This window comes from Labrus bergylta, chromosome 16 (assembly GCF_963930695.1).
Source record: "Labrus bergylta chromosome 16, fLabBer1.1, whole genome shotgun sequence".
Lineage (NCBI taxonomy): Eukaryota > Metazoa > Chordata > Actinopteri > Labriformes > Labridae > Labrus > Labrus bergylta.
In genome coordinates this window covers 7,055,624-7,072,057 of record NC_089210.1, presented here as the reverse complement: position 1 = coordinate 7,072,057, position 16,434 = coordinate 7,055,624, and the positions used below count along the sequence as shown (strand labels likewise).

General features: G+C 41.8%; 1 protein-coding gene across 2 annotated transcripts in view; it reads left to right on the top strand.

Moving 5' to 3' along the window:
- cacna1ha (calcium channel, voltage-dependent, T type, alpha 1H subunit a) overlaps positions 1-16,434 on the top strand; it is a 108,482-nt gene that overhangs the window by 58,236 nt on the left and 33,812 nt on the right. For both annotated transcript variants that reach the window (XM_065964262.1, XM_029280364.2), the window contains 6 exons: positions 2,418-2,748; positions 5,501-5,593; positions 6,883-7,121; positions 7,349-7,848; positions 11,213-11,379; positions 12,114-12,308. In XM_065964262.1, the coding sequence (XP_065820334.1) occupies positions 2,418-2,748; positions 5,501-5,593; positions 6,883-7,121; positions 7,349-7,848; positions 11,213-11,379; positions 12,114-12,308 (1,525 nt within the window). The remainder of the gene's footprint in view (positions 1-2,417; positions 2,749-5,500; positions 5,594-6,882; positions 7,122-7,348; positions 7,849-11,212; positions 11,380-12,113; positions 12,309-16,434) is intronic.

Here is a 16,434-nt window from a genome sequence, read left to right as displayed (position 1 = left end):
GAGTTTGTGTGGACTAGTCAGAGAGCGTAACAGTCAACCATTGCCTGTAGCAAAAAAAAAAAAGAGGAAATTATCACTCGTTAGAGTAACCACACTGCATACGCCCACAGAATGTATGGCCTAAAAGACATGCAGAGAGAGGCAAGGACAGAGAGAAAAAGGTACAGAGATAATTTTAACTAAATGTTGTATCTTTAAATCATATGTATTTTACTGTTATATACAGCCATTAATCATCTGCTCTATGCTGATGATGTGACATTGTTTCTTGAGGTGGTTTAAATGAGAACCTGAATATATTACAAACAATCTGGCAAAAAGTCATTCTTGGGAATTACTGTAAACCCAAAGAAAAGTCATTTATAATATTTTAGAAAGACCATTGTGGCCCAACTCTGCTGAACTTTATTATAAAAGTCTGCTCCAAGTTTATAGGAGTCCATCTGAAAATCTTAAGCTCCCTCTGGAGTGATTGTATGGAACAGACCGCCAAGGGATAGTAGATCAACCTGACCACATTCTCTCACGGACTTTTCTTTAACGTCCTCAGGATGGCGCTGTCTTGCCCCTTCTAGGTGAACAAACATATACTCTAACTCGTTTATTCCTTCAGCTATCAGTCCGTTGAATGATGAAAGCAGTGATTGATTTATGGTCACTTCCTGTACACTTAAATAACCTTTAAGGTTTATATAGTTAATTATTTATCTACATTGTACGTGTTGTATTTCTTGTGTTTTTATGATCTGGCTTTTTATTTGGCGATCTCAATTTGCTGATCTGCTGTTGATACTAACTGTGTTTGGTACTTTATTTTGTCTTCATTTCTCCTATTAAGACTTGGTAGGCTGTGAAACCAAATTGCAAACTGTAGATATCTTATCAACATGTTTTAATAGAAAAAGCACAACAGAAAACAACCTCTATCTCACAAAGAAGACAAAAACACAAAGCACACGTGCATGCAAGCAGACAGGGAATAAGAGCACTATCACCGAATATGCCATGGGGAGTGAAATTATATTTCTTCTAAGCCTACAACCTCAGGAAGCAAAACATGTCCCTTGGACATCCTCGAACTAATTCTGTTTTTGATGTAATGGTACAAATTGTATCAAAGCTAATACAGCTGAAGCCTTTTTGTGTGCGAGAGAGAAATGAGAGCAGCCGGTTAATATTTCATCGCCAAGGCTGCTGTGTTTTCTCTCACAGAACAAACGGTTGTCTGACTTCCAGTTCAATATGAACGCCCAACTTCTTCCTGCTCTAAAGCGTGTGCAGCCTTAGCTTAACGCATTAGCTCTTTCTCCAGAAAGATTAAGACATCTTAGAGAATCGAGCATGTTCTACATGACATGACTGATCACATATAATGATCAGCCTGTTGGAGATTACCTATGTTGGAGTCCCTACTGTTGTGCTCGAGTCTGATGTAGTGCGAGTTAGAATGGCACTATTCCAAGTATAGACGCAAACGCAACATGAACATCTTTTTTTTTTCAAATTCACCACTGTCAGGTTAAAGTCAGTTACAGTAATGCAGAAGTAAGACAAACAAACAACAGATAAAGAAAACAACAACAAAAGGCAAACTGTGCAGGAAATATGGGCTGAAATGTCTGCAGCATAATGGGAGTCAATCAGTCGTCAGTCTGGAAAACTTGTCCCTCGACTAGCATTTCAAGAGTGAATGTCACTCTGCTGAGAGCCACACTCATTGTTGTGGAGGGCTCTTGACTTTGAAAGGGAAGGAATAAATAGGCAGGTAAACTGTGGGATGCACTCAGTACACTCCATCACATATAGTGGAGTAGGAAAACAGCTGTCACCATGGAAACTAGTAAGAAAATGCCTTGCTCAGGCAGCTCTTAAGGTATTGCGTGATGTTTCACTTTGAATACAGACAAGCCTAAAATACCTGAAGCTAGAATGTATAACTAATAAAGTCAGGGGATTTCAGCATGAACAAAATGACATGTACCTGTGTTGGACTTACTCTCAGACGTACATCACTTTGGACTAAAGCGTCGGCTAGAATTTGACTGAATAGCAAGAGAGATCTTTCATTCCTCCATATTTCATCCCAGTCATCGAACATCAGTGCAGACAAACGACGGTTTGGTTGTTCTCTTTCACTTCCCAACTTGTATTTGCGATTATCTTCTTATCACAAATGACACTTTGTGTGTGGCATATTCATTTTTTCCCTATTGTTAAAAAAAAAAAAAATCATTTTAATGCACATGATTAAGATGTTATACTACTGATACCTTCTTTCAAATTGTCAGCAAAAACACACAAATATATTAACAAACAACCAAAAGCTTGAGAAAGTTCATCAGACTTCAGATATCAATAATGAATGTACTTATAATACCACATTGCCCTTTGTATAATTAACCTTTTTTTTCATCCAGACTGTACAACTGGTCCATGAATCCTTACTACTTGTCCGAGGAGGGTGAAGACAGCCCATTCATCTGCTCAGGTCCGCGCGAGAACGGGATGCAGCGCTGCGGAGCAGACTCGGTGCCGCCCTACACCGAGGGCGGGGCAACTTGCTCATTGGCCCCTTCCTACCAAAGTTCAGCTCTGATTGGATCAGCCCCAGCAATGGGCGGGGCTGGTAATAATGGATGCATAAACTGGAACCTGTACTATAACGTGTGTCGTCCTGGGGAGCACAACCCTCACAAGGGAGCCGTCAACTTTGATAATATCGGCTATGCCTGGATAGCCATATTCCAGGTAAGAACGGATTCATGAGAGATTTTAGCTTTAAGAATTTAATTTAATTTAGGTGTTGATATGCTCTTTTACAACCGTAAGCAAAAACAAGATTCTGTGAGGGTAGAGTACTTTTAAATATTCATTTTTTTCCCCTCCATCACAGGTTGTTAAATTGTATTTTTCTTTTCACTCTTACTGATTCCAGCTCCCTGAAGAGCCCTGACAGGCTTTTCCCTATCTCAGTCCTTGTTCTAACACTGTCTGTGCCTTGGTGATATATAACCCAGCCATTTTAATACAGCTGTCCAGGAGCCGCTAATAGATCTGTCTCTGTGTCTAACACGCTTGCACAACATGACTTTTTCAAATACTGTCTTACTTTCAGACTACGCCAGACAGCCCTAATACTAAGACACGCAAATACCCACCAAGCACACACCTATACACACACACACATCAAATAGACATACTGCTTCGTGATAGGAACGAGAAACATTCGAGTTTGTGTGTGTGGTCTAAGCCCACAGTTAGAGTCTTTAAAGATTAAATTCTGCTGTTTTTTTTAACTTTGTGAGGATTAAGTAAGCATCACTTTGAGTCTAAGATGAGATTTTTCAGTGTGCCATTTGTAAGCAGAGCGTGTGTGTGTGTATTTTATTATCCACCTGTACCTGGAGTTGAAGTAAGTTGCAGATACTTGTCCACATTAGCAATGGGTGCAGTCTTCTGGTTTGCTCAGTAGCTAGATGGTGTTTGTCCTTCGTGTTTTAATAATATGTGGAAGCAATAGATGAATTCTGACTATGACTATGATGATTCTTTATGAAAACACATGTACACACATGCACGTAAGCTTGCTTTCTGCTCCAAGCGTAGGTCTTCAACATTGATTATTTGTGTAGCATTTCTTTGACTATGATATTCAGCTTATTTGCTGTTAAATTGCGAAGCGGCTGGGATGAGGGTCAGCACATTCAAAACCGAGGCCATGGCTGTTTTCTGGAAAAGAGTGGATTGCTCACTTCGGGTGGGTAGTGAGTCTTTGCCCCAAGTGAAAGAGTGGAAGTATCTCTTTGGGTCTTGTTGTGAGGGTAAAATGGACCTTGAGATGAACAGGCAGATTTGTGCAGTAAAGCGGGCGTCGTGGTGAAGAGGGAGCTGAACTCGATGGCAAAGCATTCGATTTACCGGATGATCTTTGTTCCAACCCTCACCCATGATCATGAGCTATGGTTAGTGACGGAAAGAGATGGATCGCGGATACATGAGTTTCCTCCAGAGGGTGGCTGGGCTCAGCCTCAGAGATAGGGTGAGGACTTTGGACATTTGGGGGGAGCTTGGAGTTCATAACAAATATTATCTCGAGACACTTTATAAAAAGAGAAGGTCTAGACCGTACTCTGTTATATTATTCATAAAGACCCAACATGGTTCCACCTTGAGCACAGCACTATGAAACATTAACCAAAGTTACAGTGGCAAGGAAAGCCTGCCTTAAAGAGGCAGAAACCTAACTACCAATAGACTGCTAACATGTCATGTATACTCTCACCAGTATACACTGTCAGTTGGTGTTGTTAGCACTCAGCTGCTAGCTAGCTAACATTGCTTAAGCTAGGATCTGGCTAAATGCTATCATTAGCTTTATTTGAGCTGTGTTGAATTTACTTCAGACCTTTATTGTTCCTGTAAAGGAAATTTGGGTAAAAACACAACATATAAAAAGACTTGGGACAGTGCAACACATCCTGATGAAATACAACCAAGAAAAGAAAATGTAACTGTTCATTGACTGTCCTGATGAAATGGTAGCAATGATGAATGTCTTTGTGTCATAGGAGCCAATGGGTAATCAAATAGGCTGTTTAAACTTTAAATGTGGCCTGGTGTCCCTTTGGAATTGCACTCACAATTGTCTGTTCAGTTTCTGATCGCAGGTGCAAACGTGTATTCAACTTACAACCAGGTGCAGAGCAGTCTGACCTCATAACAGCATTTGAGCTTCCCACCCAGAGCTTGACATATGAGGAAAATGGCCACTGTGTGAATTTGCCCAATAATTACATTCTACAGGCTCAGAAATGAGAATCAGCTCCTCTTGTGTTAATCCGGTGCAAGGAGAGCATTCCAGCTGAGAGCGGATTAGCCGCCTCTGTGTCTGAATGTATGTGCGCGTAACAGCATCTGAGGGATGTGTTCAGATACGTTTGTGTATGATTCTTTATGAAAACACATGTACGTACGCTTTCTGTTGGTCCAATCTATGTTTGGACACCTGTTTGGTGTATGTTTGCTCACGCTATTATTGCCTGTGCGCTGGCACTTTAAGCTGTAATGTGTTCTGCTAGCTGAGGTGTAAATATTGAGGTGTGAGCGGATCATCGGCTTGCCTGAGCTGAACCTCCGCTTTCAGGTCTCAGCATCTCGACTGCTCATTAGCATAGCTGCTACATGAAAGAGCTGCATCGGTCCCCTGGCATATACACTCACTCACACACACACAAACAAACATATAAGGACTAGGAGGGACACCAGTACCACGGGCTCTTTTTTAGAGGAACAGCCATTAAAAACAGAATTGGAAATGTGTCACATCTGACTGCTCTGTGCCTTGAGTTTATGTGTGCCTCTGGTTGCACAGTTTTTTACGCGTATTCTTGGGTGTCATATACTTTTACAGTGAAAGTAACAAGCAGGAAGGGATGTTATTTGTCTCTCCCTGTCATAATAACAATGTTTCCCCCTTCTGTCTTTCTGTTTCTGCCACCAGGTCATCACACTGGAAGGATGGGTGGATATTATGTACTATGTCATGGATGCTCACTCCTTCTACAATTTTATATATTTTATACTGCTCATTATTGTAAGTACCCCTTTTATTTATTTTCACTTTGGTGAAACAACCTGTCCTGATATTTGAATGTGAAAAATACGAACAAAATTAATTTAAAATTAAGCTTGTAATCGGGTCTAAAATATCTTGCACAGATCTAACTTGGCCTTTTATAAAACTGACCGACTTATAGTGTAGTTTTGCGGTGCTGTTTTAAAAAAATAAGGTAGGTATGCTGTTACATTTAAACCTCAAACTCCTTTCTGTATCGTTACACACCGATCAGTTCTCATTTATACATAAATTAAGATTGCTACATAACCGACCAGCGCTATCTGGAGCATGCATTTCTTTTATCCTGCTCCTTTTTAGCTTCTTACAGTCTGTAGCATTATGGTCCACAATAAATATGCATTTTTGTAACATTTTCATCCTGACAGATTCTTTTGTGTGTGTGCATTTGGGTTTAAAAAACCCAGAATAACCTCTCCAAGAGAACCACTGAAGTCTGCTCGGAGCATCTCCCCTCCGTTTGAGCTCGCAGACTTCATATCATGTATAATTTTGCTCCTATCACGCTGTTGTGGAGGTTTTTTGAGGATCTTAGCTTTGGCTTTATCTTAAAATGCTGTCTGAGCTCCCCTGCGTGCCTGTCGTTTGATGTAAAAATGCTTATTATGCATGCAGAGGGAGAGAGAGAGACAGGCAAATAAAAAATAACAAAAAATGGAAGGAGGGGAGTTAGGAGAGATGGAACCGGAGGAACGGCTGAAAAGAAAAAACAAAGAAATTCAGAGAGAAAATGAGTGAGGCGGAAATTAAGAAAGCTGAGAGTATCAGAGGAACTGTGGAGAGAGTGCTCGCGGAAGTTCCTCGGATACTTTTTAGCCGCTGTATTAGCACTCTGAATAGACACTTCATTAGAGATATGAAAAACTTTCTGTCAAGGCCACCTCATCAGAGCAAGATTTACATTACAGGATTTTTAAGGAATGCTTTAATAATACATATCAGACCAGAATCCAGCCAAAAAAAAAAAAAAACAGCCTGAGTAGAGAGTAAGACGAACTGGAATCTTTCCTAACTGACATGGAAAAAGTGTAGCAGAGAAGCAGATACTAATCACACATTTCACAAATTGCAATCTACCCTTATTGCACATGTTGCACGTAGCCTAAGTCATAACAGCATTATAACTTCTGATTGAGGTATGCACAGATGAGTTGAGATTTCATTGGTTTGATATCCTCCACCAGACGGTAAAAAGCTCCAGCATCCACGTTTGTTAATCTGCGTTGTTCTCTGAAATCCTCGACCAGGTGGGCTCTTTCTTCATGATCAACTTGTGCCTCGTGGTCATCGCCACCCAGTTCTCTGAGACGAAGCAAAGAGAGAACGCTCTGATGAGGGAGCAGCGAGCTCGCTACATGTCCAACGACTCCACGCTCGCCAGCTACAGTGAGCCAGGCTCGTGCTATGAGGAGATGCTACGCTACATCAGTCACCTTTACCGCAAGCTAACACGCAGGTTGCAGAGGATATACTCTGGATGGCACAGGTGAGCCGTGGACTTTTTGTTTTTTCATTGTCAGAGGATAAGAAACCATGATGATATGGGAATTTAGCCATTTTCCCAGCAAGTTAAACTGGTTTAGTTTTGAGATTTTAGTGATTTTGTCAATATGCCGGGCAAATCCCAAGAAATGTATTCACACACATGAAGAATAAATCCTTCCGCGTTATACAGACCTTTCCATGCTGAAGTGTTCTCATCTTTTTCACCAGTAAGAGGCGTAAAAAGGTGAATCCAAATGGCAGCGGTGGAGGGAGTAACGGCGGGGGTTCTAGCAGGGGCTGCGGAGGCTCTGGCCCCGGTAGCGCTCTGTGGCTAAGACCGATCCACAACCTTTTGCAGCACCATCAGCACCAGCACTGTCGCCTCAGCAACGGGGGGCAGCACAGCATCACGGTAGAGCCCGCAGAGCACACAGAGGGAGCGGAGGAAGAACTGGAGATGAAGCCACTTCCTGTCCGGAGAGGAAGCACGAATAACGGTGGACAGCCGTCGGGCGTCACCCAGCGCATGGGCTCGTTGCTGGGGCGGTTGAACGGGGGAATGAACTACCCGACCATCCTGCCGTCGTTTGTGTGCAGCTACAGCAGCAAAACTCCGCCCCCCCACTCCCAGCAGTGTGGGCAGTGTCCGGAGCAGCACCCGCTAAACCACCCGACGTCTGAACACACGGAGACACTGAACAAACTCTACCAGCTCATGGGACAGCACAGTAAGATGACACACACACACACACACACACACACACACACACACACACACACACACACACACACAAAGAAGCTGATATATCACCTGTACGTTTCTGAAAGGACCTTGTTGAGTTTACTGTTAGACAAACTTTTTCCCTACCATGAAAATCCCCACTGGTGCTTCAGAGTTGAGTCTAAATCAGCTTAAAACAGAAAAAATCACCTAAACTCTGTGACAACCCGAGTCATATAATAATCCAAAAAAAAAGCCATCACACATACTGTCTTCTTTAAGGTGTACTAATCCTGTTAATCTTCTTTCCAGAACTCTCGTTTTTTTCCTTTTTTAAAGTTTTTGCAAGTGTGTCTCTGTTGTATTTTTAATGAACTTTCAGTCCTTTAATACCTCCTCACATTTGTACCATGCTGACCTGGATTTCACCTTATGTTTTAGTCATCAAGTTTCCTTTCGTTTCCCTAATTCTTGCCCTTTCTTTGAGCAAAAAAGCTCTGCCCTCTGCCCAGGTTTGACTAGAAGTAGCCACTGGCTAACTGTTTGTGTGTGTGTGTGAGTGTGGGTGTGTGTGTGTTTGTGCTGATGTGTGTGTCTAAAGCAGCACTTAAAGAGTCCTGACAGGAAATCCATGTCTCAAGTGTTGCAGTCGTCAGAGGAAAGAGGTGGATAAAGGGGAGGATTGTAGGAATCAACTCGCTGTGTGAGGGATATCAGAAAGAGAGAAAAAAGGAGGCTGTAGAAAGTGAAACAAAACAAAAAACCCACAAGAGTACAATTGAAGAATGAATTATGTGAACAATGAGTGAAAAAAATTGAGTTTATAGGAGAGGCATAGATTCCGACCTTCAGTAGGAGAGGCAGACTGAGAGATTAAAGTAAGTGAGATCGATATCGAGAAAAGAAAGGGGAAAAGGAGGGTAAGCTGTGGGGATAATATGAGGCAGAGAGGACAGAGGAAAGACATAAATTCAAATAAGTAAATCTGCAACAGCAGTAAGATAGACTTGTCTGTTCTGTCTTAATGATTAGAGACTGCTAATAAAGCGAACGCAGACTCTCCAAACACGTTACACGCTTACAGCAGCCAACACTCTAAACATAATTAAGCGCCCGTGAAATAGTTTCTTGTCGGAGTGAGGCGGTACATTGTTGACACGTGATGAATACAGAAAACGACAGAGCCCAAAGAGAGAGCTTTAAAAACACCACTGCTGTGTTTGACATGTTAAACAGCCAACACGTCTGTGACCTGCTAACTGTTATTATGTTGATGCTGTGACTGTAAAACTTCACTTAACTATTAATATGTGAAGAGCATCGCACATTTCAATCTGCTTAATCAGCATAATTACACGGCGGCCATTTTCCTCTTATGTCATAACCAGGGCAAACGCTTAATGCGTCTAAAATGTTGCACAGCTGTGTTCCAGGTTGTAGGTTGTTGAACTTAAAACAATGTTCTTTATTAAAAAGCTACTTAAAGACAATTCATGGTCAAAATCCAGCGTGACATCAGGCCATAAATAGATGTTTTGAAAACCATATGCGCGCACTAGACAGCCACTTATGTTCACTTCCTAGCTAACATTTTTCACAAGTATTGTGTTAAACTATTACAATGTTATAATACATAGGAAGTGGAAACGTTAACCACATCCTAGCTAACATCAAGTTAGCTTTGAATAGGTAGCCTATTGTGTAAAACTATCAAATGCTATTATTAGCTTGTAAATTAGCACAGTGTTTAAGATAAAGTTTCCCAATTGGTTGAATGCTAACATTAGCTAAATGGAAGCCTTTCCTGCATGCTTGATGGTAATATTAGCTTTCAGCCTTTTCTTTTTAACAGTAACCCTAAAATAATCGAGTAAGTGGCTAGATGCTAACGTTAGCTGTTGTCTGACAGTCGATAATAGGTTGTGAATTGTTAGTTAAATTTTTAAATATATCTGTTATCCCCTCAGACTTGTTGTTTTTGCAGTTTCTCTTGCAGGCTTTCTCTTTAGCCATGAAACATGACAAATGTATCAGATTACCAATATTTTTATGACCCCCATTAAAGACCACACAGCAGCATTTGAGGGTCCCATCCTGGGCGTGACCTTTGTGATGGCTCTGCAAATATCAGGCAGTTGTTTGAAGTTGATTGTAAGCTGAAAATCTTAATGAATAAATGTTATCTCCAGACACTTTCTCGAAGTTCACTTTCCAAATGTTTGCTCTCAGCTTTGGCAGATGACCCAGTTTTAATGTTCTTGAGACTTGGTTTCCAGTCTGCGGCTCTCAAATCAAATTTGAGTCTAAACGTAATCAAATCCATCCTAATGGAATATGAGGTAATGGGGGGTTAGGATGAATTCTAACAAGCTTTTTCTCAGACAAATGTTTTGCCCTTTGAAGGAATTTGTGAGAACTTCAACAACCTTCCGAGAGCTGGAATCAAAGCACATTTAGTAAATAGACAAGGACATGTACAGCATATTTGGCGGTGATATTCTATAACTTCTTATAACTTTGACTTTGTGTTCAGCTCTTTGTTTTTCTCTTTTCACTGAATTTAGCTGTATTCTCCTTAACCAAAAATAATTAAATCAACATGGAAGCTGAAAACATATAAGGACGCCCCACAGATTTTAACTACCTTGGAAGAGAAGATGAAACGAAAATAGGACTACCAGTGATCTCTAGTAATCTTGAGGTGCCTAGGGATAAATAGAAACCTAGATAGGGAAAAAGTTTATAGGGAAGAAAAGCTTCTCACCACGTTGCTGCCCTGAGTGTGTGTGCCCCTGTCTCTCCTACATGGCTCCTCTAAATACCCCTCCTCCAGTCTGAGCACAGACTGCACTCAGGTGTGCGGCAGGTGAAGGAGGAGGGACAATCAAGGAGACAGTGAACAGGGGTGCAGCATGTAGAGAGAGGAACAGAGAGAGCTGCATGTAACAGATGTATGGAATCTGAAAGCACAGCATGAGAGGTCATTGTTGTGGTCAGAATGTCTGCGGTGTATTTGAAATGAGAGGAAAAAGAAGTTGATAAAAATTGATTATACACCATTCTGTGTCACCTTCAACTGCCTGGCACTCATAGCAGGAGTTGCTTTTCAGAAAATCAATTAAAACACTTCTACATTTCCTAGATGTTTTAGGTTAAACATATCAGATAATTTGCTGCCTAAGAAAACCATTTCCAATGTTCAATAAATGACAGTGCACCTGGTGAAATGCTGGTGAAAGTTTGGTTCCTTCATGTCAATCTTGCAGTGTGAAGATTCAGAGACAACAGAAGCAGACAAGGTCAGCTATAAAACCCCTCTTTGCAATCTCTCAATGTCTCCACTCATCTCTCCCCCCCCCCCCCCCCGTTAGGACGCCAGAGGCTTCTGTACCAGCTGGCAGGCGTGGTGCCCAGCCCTCTGCTCCTGGAGCTGCTGAGCTGCCCTCTGTGTGCTCGCAGCCTGGAGACCTTGGAGCTGGAACTGGGAGACCTGGAGGGAGGCAGAGGAGAGGCTGATGGACTGCATGACTTCCCCCAGGTCGGAACGTGCGAGTGTTGCGTGAAGGATGATGAGGGTGAAGGTTGTGGAGAAGTGGTGATGATGATCTAATAAAAAAAGAACTCAGAACTGGGAAAAGTGTTCTGATCATACATCAGCCAGAAACACACTGATATGTCCTTTGAGACAAAACTGACATCAGTTTTCATACTGATTGTTTTGTATATTTCATAAAACTACATAAAAGAACGAATGCATCAACATTTTAACCAGTCTTTGCAACCTTTGTGACTTATTTAATTGGTCAATATCACACTAGAGGTAGTGCTGTAGAAAATGAACACTGTGCTGATATTCAGTATAACAGCACATCTTTGTGTTGAATACTGATTGTATACAACAACTCTTAATACAGCTTAGAAAATCAAAGTGTTGTTTTGTTCTTTAATCATTCATTCATTGTTTCTGCAAATGCAAATACATTTACAACTTGAGTGGAACTGAGCTGTTGCCAAGCAACCCAAACAATTTGTATCTCACTTGCTGAAGTTCACAGTTGCATTGGTTTCCTCTTTACTTCTAAGAAACAGGTAGCTTGATCAATCTATACAAAGCTGTCACTTTAATTAATGGTGTTTACACAAAAAGCTAAAAGTCCCAGTGCTGTTGTCATCTATATCAGCACTCATGGAACGCCTCTTAGCCAATCAGATTTGATAAGCTCTGTCCGAACTGGAAGATGTTTAAACAGCTATCGCTTTTTTTGTCTCTAGGGTGGTGATCTGAGAGGCGGCCGAGGTCGTAGCAGACGGCGGGGGGTCTACGAGTACAGACACGCAGTCGTGCGGGCCTGGGTCAGCTTCAGGGATAAACTGAAGAGGATAGTGGAGAGTAAATACTTCAACCGAGGGATCATGATCGCCATTCTCGTCAATACTCTCAGCATGGGGATTGAGTACCACGAGCAGGTGAGATTAACGACGTGTCAGGTGAATAAAAGTCCTGAACAGCTCAGATCAATAATTTCCAAACTTAAAGGGCAATGAGTGACCTTCATAAGGAAACAAATGCTGTATTTTAAACAAGTTTGGCTCTAATGCATAACTTTGTTTGTAAATGTACATGGGAATGACTTAAAGATACATTTTAGGAACAAAGAAAAGTAAGATTTTATCAAGCTACATGAAACAGGCCGCCCCTTAATGAGGTCCAGGACACATTTTGTACGCATTGCTAACTTATGTGGACAAACATTTCCCTGAATGTGGTCTGACTGATGGGATTTCAACGTGTCCTTAATGCATCTTTGGCTCGTTGACCCCTGTACGAAACTTTCAGTTTGTGTCAATGCTGGCGCCCCCCTGTGGACAAAGCAGTATGCCATCTCATTGCTAATCTTCTCCTACACATGCGTAGGTAGTGGTTTCATCTTGCTTTCTTTAACAGCCAAATGTATCACTCAATGTGAATATTTGCTGATGAAAATGTTCAAAAAGACCTTTTTGTTCTTGATGCTATGAATCTTATTGTCTGACATCTTCCCATTGGCAACAGTAACAGACACTAAAACTTACAATCAAGAAATAGTCAGTCATGATGTTGATGGTCTTGTTCGCTTTTGTAAGTCACATAGAGGCATCACTATCAATCCCAGACTGGTTCAAAACCATTTACAAACTCCTCACAGGGTCTTTTAAGGTTGTCTCCTGGTAATCCGTTCACTCAGGACACAAATCGATATCAGGTGTACAGTAAATGGGGCCTATAGGAGAGGACAGTGGGGGGATGATGCGGGGTGGATGGAGGTTGAGAAAGGAAGTAAGCGAGGGGAGGATTAGCAAGCGAGGGAATGGCTAGCAAGCTTATTTCACACACAGAAATACACACCGATGCAAACAAGACCTGTCACACACACACACTGTGGGATTATATTTCTAGTTTACCCTGCGTGTCCAACATCAGTGAAGCATCATCCTTTCTCTCTCCATCCACTGCCCCACACTCTGAAAGTGAAATATGTGTGGTTGCATATTCATTTCCAGAGTTTTTGCTCCTAAGAAAATATCTTATATATGCACACACACGGAGACATCCTTTTCATTGGTCATCAGACCAGCAAATGGATGAAAACCCAGTGAGAAGATTCTCAGGCATGCACACGGGCCCTTCCCTGCTTCCTCTTCTCCTTCCTAATTCTTTCTCTCATGGGGATGTGTATGAGTGTGTTTCTCTCTGTGTGGTATAAACATAAGAAGCGACTGGGAGAGTCATGGCCTTATTGGGCCAATAACACAAACACACACACACACACACACACACACACACTCACACACACACACACCCCTTAACACACACACACACACACACACTCACACACACACACACCCCTTAACACACACACACACTTACACATTGAAGGGTTATGTAAGAGTTCCTACTCCACTCAGCCCCCTTACATGACACCTAGCCAAACTTATGACAAGTGTGTATGTGTGTGTTAAGGGGTGTGTGTGTGTGTGTGTGTAGGAGGTGTCGTGTAGTGTGTACGTGTAGAAAGAGGAAGAGAGAGGGATGATTGGTGCTGTTCTCAGCCTTATTCAGACTGATCTGTACAGTGGCCAACAGAGGTGAAAGCTCTGCAACAGCCCAAAGATTCTCTTCTGAAGAAACAGGCTGCAAATACAGAAACAATGCGAATTACAAAAAACATATAAAAGTCCAAAATAATAACAACAGTTGGAAAAAAGCAGACACAAATGCATCAACAAAATCAGAGACTATTCTCTTTTACAAGTTAATTTTGCTCCGGTCGTGATTATCATTGCGTAACATACAAGTCAGTTTAAAACCAGAGAGAAGTTTAACAGGATCACGGATTGTATTCAAGAAATAATTCAAATTCTGCTGCAAAGTCAACAGATCTTTTTGTTTTCTTTAGTACTAAAAGGCACACATGTAATTGTGGGGGGAAATATAGCACTGCTGTTTGTCGTATTCTTTAGAAGAAGGTTATATGCAGAGCGGTGTTCAATTACAAGCACCTTTACATTTTAAATGTCTTCATACGGGCGCTGGCAGTGTGTTTAATTCTGATTGATCACCTGCTCCGACGAGCATCATGATGGGAGTGGGAAGTGACATCTAAAGCAATACTTCAGGACGCTCATTTTAAAGAGTAGTAGAATAATTGAAATATATTGACGTGTAGTTAAGAGCCTCTGACAGTTGCCGAACCACTCTGTTACTAATGATCAGCGCAATCTACAACTGCTACGGTAAAATGAAGTGCAGCAAGGGATGTAGCTGAAACCACAAGGACACCATGATGGGATTTATTAATAGAGGCAAGAGTCTCCCCACCTACATTTATTCAATCACTGGCTGACCGTTACACTTTTAGCAGTTTCTGATCTTTTGTGTCCGTCCACCCACCTTGCTCTCCATCTTGGCCATGAGCCAGAACAGGAACCCAAATTCAGCCTGTAGAGTTCCTATAGTTCTCCGTCAAATATCCAAATAAAGAACCAGAAAAAAACATTTCTGAATTATTATCGAGTCCATGCAAGCTCATATATTTCTTTTTTCCAGTACATTTTATGGTTATATACACTGATCAGTCATAATGTTATGACCATTGACAAGTGAAGTGAATATCACTGATCATGTCTTTATGGCTGCACCTGTAAGTTGGGGCGATATGTTAAGCAGCAAGGCAACATCTTTGCACTTGAAGTAGATGTGTTGGAAGCAAGAAAAATGGTGTGCAAGGATGTGAGCAGCTTTGAGAAGCAGAGGCGCAGGTAACTGTTTGGGGCCCCCAAGGGTCGACAAACCTTAAATCACTGCAGTGCCTCAAAATGTGCACATTTTGCAATGACAGTAGAAAACCTCCCTAAGGGGGCCTGATAGGGCTTACTCTTTACTCCCTGCTAGTTGTCCCATGCATTATTGTTATGAAAACCAAAGTTTGTCAATGAAAGTTACTGAAGGAAAATGAAGAGGAATTATCTGTATGGGAGAGAAAAAAGAAACAGGAAAATAATAATAAAGAGCGCCCCCAATCATTTTTTGCCTCGGGACCCAACATATTCTAGAATCGCCACAGTTGAGTCACAGGGGTCAGATTGTGATGGCAAGACGACTGGATCAGAGCACCTCCAACTCTGGAGAGTGTTTCCAGTCTGCAGTGGTCAGTACCTACCAAAAGTGGTCCAAGGAGGGAAAACCAGTAAACTAACAACAGGGTCACGGGCAGCCAGGGGCGCCAACGATGGGCAAGTGAGTATCAGACTTGGACCGCGGAGCAATTGAAGAAGGTGCTCTGGAGAACCATGACAACCAGTTTTACGGTGTTCGCCAGTCTGAATCCAATCCAACATCTGTTGGATGTGCTAGAAGACACCTCACAACTTTAAGGACTTGCTGCTTGTTCCATTTTGCCAGCACACCTTCAGAGGTCTAGGAAGTCCATTACCTGTCAGCACCTACACAGTACTAGGCAGCAAGACAAACTGTTATGGCTGATCAGTGTATAACCTTCCTATTAAGCACCGTGTGAAGCAGGAAGTCAAGGTACATTTGTAATCCAGAGAGCTGTAAAATCTACTGTGTAAGAAATAATTGCCCCGGAAATCTGCAGTATACTGTTTCATTCCTGTGCAGAGAAGACAATGGGCCATAAAGGTAATGAAAGAGCCACTCGAGCCCTGTTTTAATGTCAACATATGTGAGTCTAGTATTGTATCTGCTCGACATTGAATATGGCGGAGAGCTCTTTAAAAGCTTTGTTGAAACGCTTTCAAGTTTTAATTTGCTGCTGTGCGTCTGCAGACAGCCAGTCTCTCTACCGTCTCTCCAGCTCTTTTTTTTTTTTTTTTTTACATGGTATTATTTTCCTTCCACCATGCAGAACATTCAAAGGTTTCACTCCAGTCCCTCGTGCATTGTCATTATTTTTGCACAGGCGTTCCTGCTTTGGTTTGAGTGTCCTAATTAACTCAACAGCTCATCAGCATGAAATCGCAAAAATACAACAACAAAAAGAAAGCTGTTGCACAGTCATGCACTACACCACAGGTATACTCCACATACATT